At 35.4% G+C, this 17,523-nt stretch overlaps 1 protein-coding gene across 1 annotated transcript; it reads right to left on the reverse strand.

Moving 5' to 3' along the window:
• Positions 1-407: 407 nt before the first annotated feature.
• Positions 408-8,489, reverse strand: LOC103404760 (cytochrome b6-f complex iron-sulfur subunit, chloroplastic). Its single transcript, XM_008343715.4, has 5 exons — positions 8,300-8,489; positions 7,894-8,135; positions 6,981-7,098; positions 997-1,179; positions 408-703 (listed from the first exon to the last, which is right to left on the reverse strand). Exons 1-5 carry the CDS (start codon positions 8,336-8,338, stop codon positions 602-604), a joined length of 684 nt encoding a protein of 227 aa, XP_008341937.3. The 5' UTR covers positions 8,339-8,489; the 3' UTR covers positions 408-601.
• Between the last annotated feature and the right edge of the window lie 9,034 nt (positions 8,490-17,523).

A 17,523-nucleotide genomic window follows, 5' to 3' on the forward strand; every position in this document is an offset into this window, starting at 1 on the left:
AGCTATGTCGCTATCATGTATGAAGACATAAATTTGGTTAGTGGTGGTGTTCAAGTTGGACAAAGTTATATAGTTGTTCAACATTGTCTGTGTTGCTTCATTTGATTGGTCTAAATTCTGCATCGGGTAAAATTTGAGCTTTTCAAATTGAATCCGTTACTTATATGAATTGTCAAATAATATGGCAATTTGAATCTGGTAATTCAACAAATTATAAATAAATTTTTATGTGACTTAACTTAATGTGACACGTTTGTAGTCAGTGGCAGAGATATAATTTTGCCACGATTAGTGCGCGATAAATAAAGAAGCTCCCATCCTCAAAACCCTTAGAGATCTTAATTCCCATACTCAATGGAACCATCAACTACAAGACAATACAAGACAATACAATACAATCCAACAGGTTTTGCAAAAGCCAGTATTAATACATAAAGAACAAAAGATCAGAACATGGCAAAAAATTAGGTCCTCCTTGGACACAAATAAATGCTTCAAATTCAACAAAGAATAACCTTATGACACAGGTTGTTTATGAACGAAGCAAGATATGGTGAAACAATTCAAATTACATATTTTCATAAGAGTGGCTTTGTGATGTTTAAGACCACCATGGATCTTCGCCGGTTCTGAAGTCGGTTTCAACCCATGGAACAAACACCACCTTCCCATCATCAATATCGGCATGAGCCAACGCCAGAGACTGTTCCAACAAGTAAAATTTCAAAGATTGGTTATTTCAGAAAGGAGATAAAGAGACAGACTTTTATCGTATGTATTATGCAGCATTCGACATAAATTTATGCATATTGCAGTTTGAAAACCATTGTGGACATAGCAATTTTGTATGCTCAGTTAGCCTTCATCATAAAACCAATCACTTTAATGCCTTACTTAGTTACAACCCTACGCTACCAAGCTTGGTACATGGTTAATATATCTTCAAGAAAAAGAATTTAAACTAGCAAGAGTCAATAAAAGTCTAAATGAACTCACCAAAGGAGCAGGTCCTCTGACAACCCTTCCTTGGTCATTGTACTGGGATCCATGGCAGGGGCATATGAACTTGTTCTCCGCCTTGTTAAATGGCACGACACAGCCAAGGTGAGTGCAGACGGCATTGATTCCGTACGTGGCAAGAGTTTTATCTTTCTCCACAACAAGGTATGTAGGATCACCCTGACAAGCACAGCAAACAATCCGAGTTAATTTAATACCTTCTAATAATATACATCCCAAATTTCTCAATTCGATTTTCAGAATGGTTGATCATGTTGGAGTATGTGGCCAAGTGGCCAAATAAGTCATTCACTTTCGGCTATTATAAAATTATAAAGGAAAGGAAAAAGGTGGACAACTTCCTTCCTTGTTTTGGGGAGGAAAAAAGGGAAAAGGCAACTTTTCCTTCTACACCCGTGGGTTTTGGTCCTTTATGTTTTGGTGGTTGCCTTTGCAGCCTAATAATAGAGAAGAGAAAGAGATAGAAAGCTACGGAGGGTGAGTAGAAAGTGTGGAGCTCATTTTATGTTTTGAGCTGAATACAGAGAGAAGTGAGCAGCAGAAAAAAAGAGTTGCAGCTCCTCTTTGAAGAGAAGAAGAAAGTGCTCCTCTCTTTGGTTAGTAATCATCCACCAAAGTAGTTGTTGTTGTAATAGCTTTGAGCTATATGTGTAGAGAAGAAATTATTCATTATATTTCTTTCTCTATTTGTTTCTTTGGTGTGTGAGAGCTATTGGGTGTATTGGGCTTATGGGTTGTGAGATTGTCAACACTTTGTAAACTCCCATTTGGTTGATAGTGGATTATTGGGTGAGCTCCTACTGCTCCGAGGACGTACTCCAGTTAAACTGACTGTTGAGGAACCTCGTTAAAATCTTGGTGTCTTTAATATTTTGTTCTTGCATTTCATTTGATATATTTCATGTGGGTTAAAAAGAGTTGGTTCTAAAAGGTTTGGTGCTATCCTAGCACAACAATTGGTATCAGAGCATTGGTTGCTCTTGGGTACTGTCTAGTTGCCAAAGATGTCAGACGGGCAAGATGAGAATCCTTTTGGAAGCAGCTCCGGGTTTGCAAGAACTACGGTGCAAAATGCAAAGTTCGAAGTGGAAAAGTTTGATGGCACAAACAACTTCGGGATGTGGCAATGTGAGGTCAAAGATGTGTTGGCTCAACAAGATCTACTTGCTGCTTTGGGAGAGAAGCCGGAAGCTATGTCGAAGCCGGAATGGGAGAAATTAAATTTGTGGGCTTGCTCTTCAATTCGGTTGTGTCTTGCAAAAACTCAGAAGTATTTTGTGATGCGTGAGACATTAGCAAGTGTGTTGTGGCAAAAATTGGAAGACAAGTATATGACAAAGAGTGCAGAGAACCGGCTACACTTGAAGAAAAAGCTCTACCGCTTCCAATACAAAGAAGGTACAAAAATGATTAGACACCTTGATGCTTTTAATAAGTTGATTGCCGACTTGTTAAATTTAGATGAGGATATTAAGGATGAAGATAAGGCCTTAATATTGTTGAATTCATTGCCGGACTCTTATGAGCATTTTGTTACCACTATTATGCATGGTAAAGAAACTGTGAAATTTGAAGATGTGTCAAATGTCTTGATGAATTATGAAATGAGGCATAGAGATAAAAATCATGATAGTACCTCTGAAGCTTTATTTGTTAGAGGTAGATCATCGGAGAGAAGATCATCTTCTAGTAGGAAAAAATCACAGTCTCGACCTAGAGGAAACTCTAAAGGTAGAAAACCTTTGGAAAGGGATGAATGTGCCTTTTGTCATAATAAGGGCCATTGGAAGAAAGATTGTCCTAGGTTGAAGACCAAAGGCAAAGAAAGTTCTGAAGCTAATGTTGCTGAGGTTGAAACAGATTTTTCTGATTTTGCTTTAACCACTTCCTCATCATTTGATTGTGCTACTAAGTGGGTGTTGGATACGGGTTGTACTTATCATATAACTCCTCACAAGGATTGGTTTTCAAGCTTGAAAGAGTTTGATGGTGGAGTTGTGTTCATGGGAGATAACAATCCTTGCACAACAAAAGGGATTGGTACAGTTCGTTTGAAGTTACATGATGGCATGGTTAAAGAGTTGACAGGTGTTTGGTATGTACCGAATTTGAAGAAAAATCTTATTTCTTTGGGTACTTTGGAATCCAAGGGTTTCAGGTTTCATTCAGATGGACAGACATTGAAAGTTACTTATGGTGCACTTGTTGTGATGAAAGTTCCTAGATGTGGCCATTTGTATTTATTGCAGGGAAGCACTGTGACAGGTGAAGCATCTGTAGTCTCTGAAAATATGGGCACATCTGATTCAGATACTACTAGATTGTGGCATATGAGATTAGGCAATGCCGGTGAGAAAGCTCTACAAGGGCTTGTGAAAAAATGTCTTCTAAAAGGTGCCACGACTTGTAAGCTTGATTTCTGCGAGCATTGTGTCTTGGGGAAGCAAACTAGAGTGAAGTTTGGTACTGCTGTACATCAGACGAAGGGCATTCTTGATTATGTGCATTCGGATGTTTGTGATCCTACAAAGACTCCCTCTTTGAGTGGTAGACATTGGTTCGTGACCTTTGTTGATGATTATTCAAGAAGGTCTTGGGTTTATACTATGAAGCACAAGAGTGAGGTATTGAGCATTTTCTTGAGTTGGAAGAAAATGGTTGAGAACCAGACTGGGAGAAAGATTAAGATTTTGAGATCGGATAATGGTGGTGAATACACATCCGACCCTTTCTTTAAAGTTTGCAAAGATGAAGGAATTGTGAGACATTTTAGTGTTCGGGGAACTCCACAACAAAATGGAGTTGCAGAAAGATTGAATTGAACCTTGCTTGAGAAGGTTAGATGTATGTTGTTTCAGTCGGGTTTAAGTAAGTCATTTTGGGCAGAAGCAGTTAATTATGCATGTCACATCATCAACCGGTTACCCTCAGCTGCTGTTCAGGGTAAGACACCAATGGAGGTATGGACTGGAAAACCTTCTTCTGATTATGACTATATCCGTATTTTTTGTTCACCTGCTTATTTTCATGTGACTGAAAATAAACTTGATCCTATAGCCAAAAAGGCTATCTTTCTTGGTTTTAGTAGTGGTGTTAAAGGTTACAGGTTGTGGTGCCCAGAATTGAAAAAAACTTGTAATCAGCAGAGATGTGACATTTGATGAAGAAAGTATGTACAAAGACTCTGAGAAGAATGTGAAAGATGTCCAACAGGTAGAGCTTGAGAAAGTTGCCTCTGGTACTTCAAATCCTATTTCCACTGATGTCGAAGCCACTACAAGTGAAGAAGTTTGAGACCATGAGGATGTTGAAGAAGTTGAACTTGAAGATTCTATTCAAGTTGAAGAGCAAGTTTCACCTCAAGAGTCTATTGCCAAGAACAGAGGAAAGAGACAAATTACCAAGCCAGCTCGGTATAATGACTATGTTTCTTTTGCTCTTCCTATTATCACTGATGAGATTCCATCCAATTTTGAGGAAGCTATTGAGAGTGAAGAAAATGAGAGGTGGTGCAATGCCATGGGTGATGAGATGAATTCTCTCTTGAAGAACAAGACTTGGGAGTTAGCTAAATTGCCTAAGGGCAAGAAAGCTATTGGTTGCAAATGGGTGTATGCCAAGAAGGAAGATGTTGATGAGAAAAGCAATGTGAGATTCAAAGCAAGATTAGTTGCTAAAGGGTATGCACAAAAGGAGGGCATTGACTACAATGAAATATTTTCTCCGGTTGTGAAACACTCCTCAATTCGCATTATGTTAGCTCTTGTTGCACAGTATGATCTTGAGCTTGTGCAACTTAATGTGAAAACGGCTTTCCTACATGGTGATTTGAATGAAGAGATTTATATGTGTCAACCGGATGGGTATATAGTGAAAGGGAAGGAGAATTTGTTTTGCAAATTGAAGAAATCACTTTATGGCTTGAAGCAATCTCCAAGGCAATGGTATTTGAGGTTTGATAAATTTATGAGAGGCCAAAATTATTCTAGAAGTCAATATGATCATTATGTGTACTTCAAGAAGTTGCAAGATGGGTCTTTCATTTATTTGTTAATATATGTTGATGATATATTGATTGCCTCAAAGAATGTTGAAGAGATTGAAAATTTGAAGAAGCAAATGAAGAATGAGTTTGAGATGAAGGATCTTGGTGAAGCGAAGAAGATCCTTGGCATGGAGATCACTAGAGATAGAGAGAAGGGTTTGGTCAGTTTTAATAAAAAACAATACCTTGAGAAGTTGATTCGGAAGTTTGGAGTTCATGATTCAACCAAACCGGTTAGTACCCCTTTGGCTCCTCATTTTAAATTGAGTTATCTACAGTGTCCTAAAATTGATAAAGAGAAGCTGCAAATGAAAAATATACCATATGCAAATTTGGTTGGTAGTTTGATGTATGCAATGGTATGCTCTAGATCGGATATTGCTCATGTAGTTGGCATGGTGAGTCGATATATGCATAATCTAGGTAAAGAGCATTGGCAAGCAGCTAAGTGGATATTGAGGTATCTCCATGGTACTCGAGATGTTGGTTTATGCTTTGAGAAAGATGACTCTGGTATTGGTCATTTTGCAGTTGGTTATGTTGATTCAGATCATGCAGGTGATCTGGATGGAAGGAAGTCTACTACAGGCTATGTGTTTACTATGGCTAAAGGGCCAGTTTGTTGGAGGTCAATTTTGCAGTTGTCTGTTGCCTTGTCTACTACAGAGGCTGAATATATGGCAGTTGCTGAAGCTATAAAGGAGGCCATTTGGATACATGGGCTGATTAGAGATTTGGGGGTTGATCAGAAACAGGTAGAGGTACATTGTGATAGTCAGAGTGCCATTTATTTGGCTAAGTATCAGGTTCATCATGCTAGGACCAAGCACATAGATGTGCGTTATCACTTTGTTCGTGAAATTGTTGGTGAAAGGGAAATCATTCTCCAGAAGATTCCAACTAAAGACAACCCCGCTGTTATGTTGACTAAGGTTGTTGGTGTAGCCAAGTTTGTTCATTGCTTGAACTTGGCTCACATTTTGCCTATATAAAGAAGGCGTTGAGCAGTAGGAGTTTTGGAGCATTTTGGCTTGTCATGGCGCTTTCGGAACTTGGCCAAGGTGGAGATTGTTGGAGTATGTGGCCAAGTGGCCAAATAAGTCATTCACTTTCGGCTATTATAAAATTATAAAGGAAAGGAAAAAGGTGGACAACATCCTTCCTTGTTTTGGGGAGGAAAAAAGGGAAAAGGCAACTTTTCCTTCTACACCCGTGGGTTTTGGTCCTTTATGTTTTGGTGGTTGCCTTTGCAGCCTAATAATAGAGAAGAGAAAGAGATAGAAAGCTACGGAGGGTGAGTAGAAAGTGTGGAGCTCATTTTATGTTTTGAGCTGAATACAGAGAGAAGTGAGCAGCAGAAAAAAAGAGTTGCAGCTCCTCTTTGAAGAGAAGAAGAAAGTGCTCATCTCTTTGGTTAGTAATCAACCACCAAAGTAGTTGTTGTTGTAATAGCTTTGAGCTATATGTGTAGAGAAGAAATTATTCATTATATTTCTTTCTCTATTTGTTTCTTTGATGTGTGAGAGCTATTGGGTGTATTGGGCTTATGGGTTGTGAGATTGTCAACACTTTGTAAACTCCCATTTGGTTGATAGTGGATTATTGGGTGAGCTCCTACTGCTCCGAGGACGTACTCCAGTTAAACTGACTGTTGAGGAACCTCGTTAAAATCTTGGTGTCTTTAATATTTTGTTCTTGCATTTCATTTGATATATTTCATGTGGGTTAAAAAGAGTTGGTTCTAAAAGGTTTGGTGCTATCCTAGCACAACAGATCACAACAAAAAGTATCATTAGCTCATAATCCCATAATGCTGCTGATTGTATTGGAAGTCAGACTTGAACTTTTCATACAAATTGAAATGAGGATATGATAATCTAAGATATTGAGTTTCATCAGTGACATGTATCAGTACCTTCAATCCTTGTGTGAGGGTCCTGTCACCAGGGCCATGAGTCTTAAGCCATTCAGCTGCAATCACGTCGTTTCCCAGAGCATCCTTAGCAACTTGACCACCAGAGCCGGAACCGGAGCTATAATGTTTTTCCAATCAATCGTAGCCATATCAAAGAGCTATGGATAAATTATTTCATGCCAATACACTATTGTGAGTATGATGGCAATTGTGATATAACATGATTGTTCACTCACATCCTAACAAACTCTCACTAATAGAAATCAAGAGTTCTTGTTGAACAGCTCAGTGGTGAAGAAAAAACTCATAGTGTGAGGAGAAAGGAGTTTCTCTCTTGAGTGATGCTATTTAGAAAGTGTCTCAACAAATATTGTTAGTTTGGTGTGTCTAAATAACATTATTGTTTTCTATTTGGTATCAACTTCTAAATGGGGGATCAGTTCAACTTTTAACATTGAAGACGTGGTTCCATATAGAGGTTCTATAACTTCTACTTTGGCTGTAAATCATTTGAAGAAAAATTAGACTTCTTGCAGCTAAGCAAAGCTCAGTCGATATCAGTGGACCAATGAGACTAATAGTTTATGAAATTACATTAACGCAAAAATCAATGAAACCTTTGAAGTGAATCCTAAGCAAGCCGCATTTGGATTGGTCTTAGTGAGTTCAACGGTTCAATATGATATACAAGATATAATCCAAATACAATGAAAAACCCAATAACAAGTACCATCACCAATCAACACAAATACTTAAATGAAAGAAAAGGGCAAAAAGTAGATGTGAGTTATGTTAATTAACAATTTAACCACGTCTTCGTATATTAGAATTGTTTAAAATATACACACACACACACACTTGTTAAACAAAATAGAAAATGGGAAAGGGTAAGGTGGGTAGGAAGAGAACTCACCCAGGTGGAGCAAAGAAAGTGGCATAAGGAACCAGCATGAAGCCACTGGGAAGTGAGATAGCACCCAGAAGAAGCAGATTCATAAGCTTCCTCTTCTCCATGTCTGGCACTCTATCAGCAGAAATACTGGCTGCCTGGCACGTGACTCTCATTCCCTTCCCCTTTCCCATCATCTGTGTCCTCTTGCCCTTCACGGCAAAGCCCTGCGCCGATGAAAACATTGCACTCTTGCTGGAGCATAGCTGAAATAAACAAATAAGTAAATCAAACACAACAAAAGATGGTTTTTCATTAATTCTGGCCTCAACCCTCCAAACCCACGTCAGGGAAATCAAGTAAAAGAGATCAATCAGTACTAATCAATGGTTAAGTAAGCAATAGGAGAGTTGGTTTTTGGTTTTATTACCTGGGAAGTGGTAGCAGGAGAAAGAGTAGAGGAAGCCATTGGAACGAGATTGCTCGGAGATAAAACTGTTAGCTTCTTTTTTGTATGAAAAATGGTTTTGTAACGACCACAGCCATTGGTGGATAAGGCGCGTGGCCAATAGGGAGCCACATAACCACATGTTCATGATCAAGAATTTTCATTTTTCCCCTCCTCTCTATACAATAAACTTTCAAATAAAATAAATTGACGACTCTTTTGAAAAATCAAAAAACAACAATGATGGGCTGACTTACCCAAGATTGGGATGGGCTATAAATATATTTGTCAACAAAGATTGTGAATTGTAGTATTGGGCCATTAGTGGTTTGGCTTTGGGCTTTTCCCTGAGAACGGAAAATTTTCTTAAAAGTTTCGGAGTATGGTGGCAATGGGGTCATGTTTGAGTTTAACCATTTATGTTCGTGTTGCGTTCTCGATGGATGCAGTCACATTATAACCATATAGCTTCACTGTGTAATTAGTTAGATTTTTTCCACTTAAGCAGTCGCAATCGTTAATTTGGTTGCCAAAGCAAATATACCAACTTGTGTGAAAGACAATCGATTAATAGTGTTTGAGAAATAATAGAAATCAAATAAGAATTCAAACGCATGAAGACATAAAACTGAAGCTGAACCTAGTTGTTGGAAGTTGTTATTGGGATAATGGGACTAGTAGCAAAAATTATATGGAGTTGTTGGGGTTATGTCAACCCATTGACCACCCCTTCCCTCCGCTGCTGATGCAAATGATGTGAAAATACTGACAATAACTAATTTTAATCATCTAAAATTGAAAAAAAGTTACCATTTTGTTAATATAATATTTGTCGAACAGTTTTAATCGTGTTTCGTGGCATGCACACAATGATTCCTACATTTGTGCACATTTGAAGTCATTAGAATATGTTGTGCCCTAAATTGCTACTCATTCACGACTTAATTATCGTATCAAGAAAAGAGTAATTTATTTGACAACAGAAAATTTGAATAGGGATTAATTTTCTGCTTAAAGACAACTTTTGTTGTGGTAGTGTGAGTGACAATGTTAGATCACTATCACCATTTCATGATTTCACATAAACCATAAGTCAAACACCAAATAGACAATTCAGCTAATCCCCCTTTTTTCTCACTACCCACCCTTTGAATCCTTTGACAATAAGGTAAGAGCAATGTTCAATTATCTTCAACTTCCACTTGAAATTCTGGGCTTGCATGCCCTCCTTTATCCTAGTTTATTGAACCCAAGTTTTGACATTCTTTCCTCTCCCTGTCCCTCTTACACTCACTCATATACTCCCCTTGCAAGTTGATCTTAGGTAAAAACACAAATACAACTAATCATAATCCTAAAAACAATCTCAGCTTTTGCTTCTAGCATTATTTTCTTTTACCATATGATTATAAGGAAATTTTTACCATATGTTATATATCTCAAATCCCTAGTACTGCTACTTCATCATGATTTTTTTTCCACAGTCTACAGCCGAGCACCGTAGGGAAAAACTTTTGGTGCACTGGTCTCCAGAAGCTAATTAAGCTAGTCCTTTGGCAATGAGTATGGACTTGGAATTGGATCCACTCCGGACCTTAGTGTCCGGAGTCTTGGGATCAAATTATCTGGGCCGCTAATTGGTGTGTAAAAGAATTCAGAACCGTTGGTTTTGTGCGGTGGACCAAGAAAATAAGTTAATGAGGACCGTTGGATTGAATTTGTGCGGTCCAGATGAATTGATCTCTAGACTTCGGACAATAAGGTCTAGAACGGATAAATGAAAGAGTTATAACTTATACGAACAAGAGTCTTTCTTATCTTGAAGAGTATGGATTATGAATTGAATTAGTGAGACAACTACATGTATACGTAAAGTTACCATTGGATTGTGATCAACGGTAGTCTACAGCCTTTAATCTTAATATTTAAATACTAATGTGTGTGAGATAAGGAGTCTTTCATCTCTCCCAAACTGTTTTCGTGGTAGGTTAGCATGCAGTACTGCCAATGAATTCTCCAGAGAAAGATAAATCATTGAGTATAACTAGGTTTTCACTTTTGTCCCAAAGTAGAACAAGGTCCACTTCGCCTGTCTCCACCATGAATTTGCAAATCCAAAAAAATAATATATTAATGATGATGTTATCTGCATAGGGTAATGGCGTGAAACACACACATCATATGGTTCCACCTCTCTCTCTCTCTCTCTCTCTCCCCCTCAATATCTCTCCAAGCGTGCAATCTCAACCTGTTCACTCTCTATCACTCTCAAATCTCATCCTTTTACCAAAACTCCATTAACAATTTACTTAATAATCAATCAATCTTCTTTTAAATCTTATTTATATATATACATTGTTAAAGGTTCAATAGTTCACGGGCTACTGCTAATTAATGTTGATATTATTTCCATTTTAATATGTGCAATCCAGTGAGCGTGAATTTTTATACAACAAATCTCGATAAAACTAGTGTAAAACCATTCAATTCAATTAGTAATTCACTTAAGTTTTGAGTGTGAAACATACTTCAACATACACCTAGCTCTAAAAGTATTTAAAGAGACCTTATATTGTATACTCTATGTATTGGTCTTCCAAGGATTAAGAAAGAATAGTTCTTTGTATTTTCTTTTGCTTTCTCTTGCACCAATGTTGAGAAACTAAAGAGAATCCATTGTCTTTGTCAAAGATGAAGACACCCAACAAAGTAAAAGAAAGTAGGAAGAAAAGAAAAAAATATATAAGGTACCCGTATCAATGATTAAAAGTAGGGTTTCGAGATGGAGCAAGCTTGAAGCAACCAAAAAACAATGGAACGTTCTTCAAAGCAATTAGCCAGGCATTTCGATTCAAGTGATAAAACAAACAAACACTAAATTAAAATTTATTTGGTTTCTTCTGGTATCCCAAAATTTTTGTCTCCCAACTAACAAGAAATTAAGATCGATTTTAGTTTCCTATTCCTTATGTATGCCTTGCGGAATGACTCACAAGTAGAATCCTATGGTAAGGTCGTTACTCTGTTACCCTTGTAGAATAATTAAAGGACAAAAAATGGTTTAAAATGTGGATGGTATTTGTAAATCATGTGAAATTGATATCCTTTTTCATGCAATCAACGGTGGCATACGATAACATGGATTCTTAGAAGTTGAATTTGACTATTGTTTTGGAATACCTGTGGTTGATGGTATCGCATTATTATATTTAGGGTGGTGCTATCTACATATCATTTTTACTTCTCACATAGTTTTTTTAATTTCTAGCTGTTTGATCAAATGAATTGAAGAAGATCAACGAACAAAAATTAACAAGGATGTGTGGAAAGTAAAAAAAACATGTGAATAACACTCCTATATTTCATTCTAAATTTTGTCTATTATTACTCTTTTCGTGCTCCGCGTAAAAAAGGGCTACAATTGGTTTGGCATCAATCTATTCAACCACATATATAAGAATTTAGTAGCTTAAAAACATGGGCGATTGTTAACTGGTAATTTATTATAGCGCTGGTGTCCGTTTGAAAGCTTTGGTCCTTAGTTACTTGCAATATATTTGGTGGCTTTGGCACGAAGAGAATCATAAAAAGTTTCTATGTATGTCGTTTACCTTCTATTAGCTCGGTCTGTGGATGTCCTATTGTTTCTCAAAGTTTTTTGCGCAAATTGTTGATAATTCGTTTGCGCTTCTGTTTTTAACACATTTTCAAGGAAGAAAATTTTGACGGATTCTTTTGCTAATTTTGGTGCAATAAATAGTAGTTTTATGTGGTGGGACTTGGTACCTAATTTTGCAAAGGCATCATACATATATAAAAGAGACAGCGTTGGACTTCTTTTTCCATTCGAGGTAATCTTTTTCAGATATGGTTTGTAGATTGTGGCTTGGTTGCAGTTATTTTTAAGTTTTGTTTTAGAGGGGTTTTGGTCCTTTGTAACCCCCTCTCCCCTCTTTTCTCTTATTCATTTTCTTCAAGTTTTAGGAGGGTTGAGTTTTTGTTTCCTTCTCGCTGCTTGTATTACGAAGTATAAGATTTGTATTCCTCCTGGCTAAATATAACTTTTATTTTTTATATCAATAAATTTTTCACGTAACATGTTTAAAAAAAAGTCTAAAATATTATATATTTAACAAAATTTGGCACAAATATGGTCCTGCCTTACAACTGTACTGGTGCAACTATGATCCTTTTTTGCAGCAAGGTCAGAGACGTTGATGTTAAATATTACAGTCAAATCATTTTTATTTTGGTATAATGAAACACTTACAAGAGCTACTTCGAGGTAACGTTTAACATGATACACTTGTACTCTCGGAACTTTAACATGAAGGTAGTGAGTTGGAGTTCACAGATCATACGTCCTACTATTGATTACAATATCAAGATTTTAGAGAAACAGATAAGTGATTCACAACTAAAATTATTAATATTGTCTTGCATTTTACATCTGTAGGGCACGTGTGGAGGTTTTATCCCCAAAAGTCTAGGTAAAATTAAAAGTGGAACTGCACAGTATAAGTTATATAATTTTGTCTTTTTGTTTTTCAGTTGTTAAATTCTTGTATTCTTCAACAAGTTTACAAATGGTTAGATGACGCTTCACCGCAACAGTAAAAAGTAATTATGCTTATACACTTTAGTGCGAATTCAATCCCCATCGATATTTCCTAACAACTAACAATTTAACCCGCTAATATTATCATTTGTCAAAAATAAAAATTACGAATAAATTATAAGTTCATCATCATTGACTTGAACACAAAATCACACGGCCTAAACATGACGCCACATAACTTTATTTTCACACCTGTAAGAAATTAATACAAGTACTGATGAACGCCATGATCGATGACCCAAATTCAAGACAGATGATCAGAGAAAAAAGGAGTAATTAAATTTCTAAGGACATATTTGTAACCAAAAAAAAAATTTCAAAGGACGATCCGTAAAATAATTGAGTGGCATGATGGCAAACTATTATTATGTAATATTACCGACTAAATAGTAATTATGATGCAGCTGGGTTGCATTGCATCTTCTTGAAAATGTAATGTTAAGAAAACTAAATTTGTAGAAATTTTTTTGTAAATTAAATAACGAAAGTTGATAATTGAATTATTACTTATGTATTGATGAGAGTACTTATTTCTTATTGATGACATATCATTTAATTTGTAAATTTAATCTACTTAACATTATCTCTTATTGAAAAGCACATTGTTTCATTTTGTATTTTTAATTTTTTTTCTTTTCATTTATACTAGAATGGCACGTTGCCAATGACACATGCCAAACGAATTTATTTAGATTTGGTTAATCTCAAATTTTATTAATTATATACGACTCCAAGACTACATGATGTCTTGATGATCTTCAACAATGTCAAGATCTATCTCAAAGTCATCTATCAAGTCCTTATTCTCTATATACAATATAATTAAGGTTAATTAATTAAAATTATTACATTAATTGATGACTTTTTGGTTAATTATTTATTGAAAGGAACTAGAGGGCTCCACGTGGATTTCAAGATCAAAAGCGATAGGTCAAAGTATTCATTTGGATTGGTGAATAATTTCAAAAGTAGGTGCGTTTGAGAATGTGGGGGCCTTTTTCACTCAACTAATGTTTGGCTTTTGAGAGAGACTTATTACTGCTCTGTTCTGGTTAGGGATTTTGGCTGATGATCCACCGGGGGATAGAGTGCTTTGGGTTATAGTCCATCCCACGCAGTAAAAAGGGACTACGATTTCGGCTTTCCGTTATAGCTGTTAGGAGACATAACATCTATATCAAAACAAGACTTTTATTTAGAAAGTTCTTAATGATCAATTGTCCATTGTGTCTGTCATACACTAAAATAAAATATACTGAATAAAATCAGTATTTTTAGTATTACTCTCACCCTAAGCTCTAATTATACTAATTAAATATTTGTATAATTTAGAAACATCAAGCATGCACAGCTAATGACATGCATGTGGTTATGTGATTGTGTAAGTAAATATATTATAGGGAGTTTTAACGAAATATTTCCGATACTGTTTACTTTTAACGAAAATAATATTTTTACTTTAAAAAGTCACTTATGGTACTATTTACTTACATCACATTTCTGTCATTTTGATTGAAACTCAAAGTTTTCAAGTAATTTTCATTAATTTTCCTTATATTATATGCACAGACTTGAGTAGGATATGTGCATTAATGTATACGTACTGCATAATTTTGCTAGATTATTAGATGAATTTAAAAATAATTATAAAAATGAAACTGTCCTTAACACTCGATAATTACAACCCTCCATTTACTTGTTCTCTCTTATATTTTACATGTTTGGAGTACATGATAACTTTTTTAGAATGTTGGTTAACAACTCCTTTAGAAAAATGATTTGTTGGAGCATCCCCAATGGGGACTTTATTCTTCATGAGGCTACTATATTTCAAGCCTCAATGAGAAATTTTATCCCCAATGAGTCGGAAAATGGGGCTAAATCTATCACTGGAGCTAGCAACTTCCTTTCTTGGGTAGCATAAAATTGGGTTACATCTAGCCCCAAAAAGTTGTGGGTCCCACAAAAAAGTAGCAACTCATGTGAGAAAAATCCTATCACTCTCCCTCTACTTGTGAATACACTTATACTCTTTTTTTTTTTAATTCTTTCTTCTTTTTTTTACATAATTTTCTTGCAATTTGGCTAATTAATGATTGTTTTAAATTCCATAAAAATTAAAATTTTCAAATCGATTTAACACTCATTGGCATTGTGGGTGAAATTTTCAAACAAACTTTTTCAAAATTTTATGATACTAATATACCAATTGGTGTTAGGTAAATTGTTGTGTTGTACGTGAAAATCAAATTATTTCAGTGTGGGTTTGTATCTTTCAACAGATAAGATTGACATAAGAGAATCTAATCTAACGAACAATTCATAAATGATGAAATCTAACTTTGTCGCAATTTGAACTTTTTTAGGTTGAAAGGTTCATAAAAAAAAAGTTTAAGATAGCATGTCCAAAAATCAACTTAAGAAAAATTAATAAAAAACAAATTATCGCATAATCAAATTACTAAATAAATAAATATATATAGCCCCAAATATAGCCCATCATTGGGAGAGATATAGCCTCTCATTGGGAGAGATTCTTTTATAAAGCATCAAAGATTCCTCGAAGTTCTAAAATAGACTATATCCATCATTTTTTCAGCCCTATATAAAGCCTCTCATTGGAAATGCTCTTAGACCATGAACTCATGGTATGGCTGTATGAATTAATGCATGAACCATTGGTGCATGTGTATGTTTGGTATTTAAAGTACCATGCACGGTGCCCCTTGAATGATTGTTTTATATTATATATTGGGTAATGCTAGAGAGATTAAGTTTTTAAATCAAATTTTGTAAACGAAATATGTGATTGTTGATGGTTAAGTTATTAATTAAGTGTTAATTAACGTATTTATTTCCTATTTGTGACACATCATTTGATGTGCAAGTTTAATCTAAAATTTTGAACTGCCTAACATTACCCTTCAATTATGATTCCCTATTTGAGTATTTTTCGGTCGGCAAAAGTTAATCACCAAACCGTAAGGAAATTAAGTAAGCAGTACTTGCAACCCCCATATATAGTTCCCACAATCAAAACGCCACTAGGCATCCACTACAAAATATATATTCATACATACATATACATATATGTATTCATAAATACACATCTAATTGCATAGACCTTTAATTAGTTTAAACAACTTAATTATGACATATTCTTCGTTGACTTGAATTTAATCAAACCCCGCAATGGTTATATTATATAACTAATATGTTATTATATATCATTCGTGATCATCATGCATGTTAATTAGATAGTGCTGTGTTAAAACTTAAAGAGCATCAGTATAACTACATATAAGTGCTAAATTTTTGTCCCTTCAGTAGACTCTCTTCTGCTTGTAAGGAAGAATGGAGACTCATTCAGTTCAGGAATATGCTCGAGCTGTCACTCTGCCATGGACATGAAAAGACTGAATTGTATTGTTTATGTTTGGGGTAAAGCGGCAGCGTTTGGTCAAGAAATGGATCGATCTGAAAGACTTTTTTCACTGGGAGTGGTTACATAAGTTGGTGTAAAGCGGCAACGTTTCACACCTTCTTGTTTCTTTTGTTGAATAATTCATCCCAATTCCCAAGTACTGTGGTGTGGGTGGTGAACTTGAGGCCCACTTGTTTCATTTCTAGGATTCAACGAGCTAGCCAAGGTGATACAAAATTTTATGAACATTATTCTTCCTTCTTCCAAGTTGCCTCTCTGTCTATCAATAGGGTAAATTTGAACTAAATCCTCTTTTAATTTTAATTTAATTTTATGTTTATCAGGAAATCTTCTTTACAATTTATGTTTGAATATATGAAAGACGGTGAGTGGAGAGTGGTAGACGAATAAGTTTTTTTGTCAAACGAGAGATTTTGTTAGATTAGATACTAGATTAGTCATCGACCGGATTCAAATTCACACCCTCATACAAGAGCTCAACTCCTTTCCATCATTGTGGTAAAGAGCCATTTGCAGACGAAGAAGTTGAATGTTTTATTGTTAGGCCTACGTTAAAACAAGGATAATAATCATGGGACATTATATTCACATACCCCAAATTACTTCTCCCACACTTTTTTAATTTTTTAATATTTTTCTATCAAGTGTTAGTGGTGTGTAGAAAATATTAAAAAATTAAAAAAGTGTGGGAGAAGTAATTTGGGGTGTGTGAATATAATTTCTCTTTTGAGAAATGATAAATACATGCCATTTTTAATTTTTTACACACTCATTTTGAATCTAGTTCATTGATTTCGCTTAATTTATTAAATGCGATGGGCAAAAGTGTGTGAGGAAGCTGAAAAAGTAAAAATTGCCTCCCAATAATTTGAGGGCTGTTGATGCTTAAAAGCCATTCATGAATGTGTTAAGCGTACTTAGCTTACCTCTCTTGATTTTTTGATGGTTTGACTCTCCTCATTCTCTCCCTTGATTCCTTCACATGATTATATGTATACCTTACTTGGTTCTTGTATAAATTTAGAGTCTTCCATGCTATTCATATAAACTTAAACGAGAATTTGACAATTGTTGTTCATGGGATTATCATAAAACACTAACTGCAAACGGACTCCATTAATTTTATAAAAATATTACTTGCAT

The sequence above is a fragment of the Malus domestica genome, chromosome 17, assembly GCF_042453785.1.
Source record: "Malus domestica chromosome 17, GDT2T_hap1".
Lineage (NCBI taxonomy): Eukaryota > Viridiplantae > Streptophyta > Magnoliopsida > Rosales > Rosaceae > Malus > Malus domestica.

Excerpts from the sequence above, each read along its gene's own strand:
- LOC103404760 (XM_008343715.4), bottom strand. The coding sequence starts at position 8,338 with ATGGCTTCCTCTACTCTTTCTCCTGCTACCACTTCCCAG. Across the intron at positions 8,136-8,299 it reads CTCCTGCTACCACTTCCCAG|CTATGCTCCAGCAAGAGTGC; the intron begins GTAATAAAACCA and ends TGTTTATTTCAG. Across the intron at positions 7,099-7,893 it reads ACTTTCTTTGCTCCACCTGG|CTCCGGTTCCGGCTCTGGTG; the intron begins GTGAGTTCTCTT and ends AAAACATTATAG.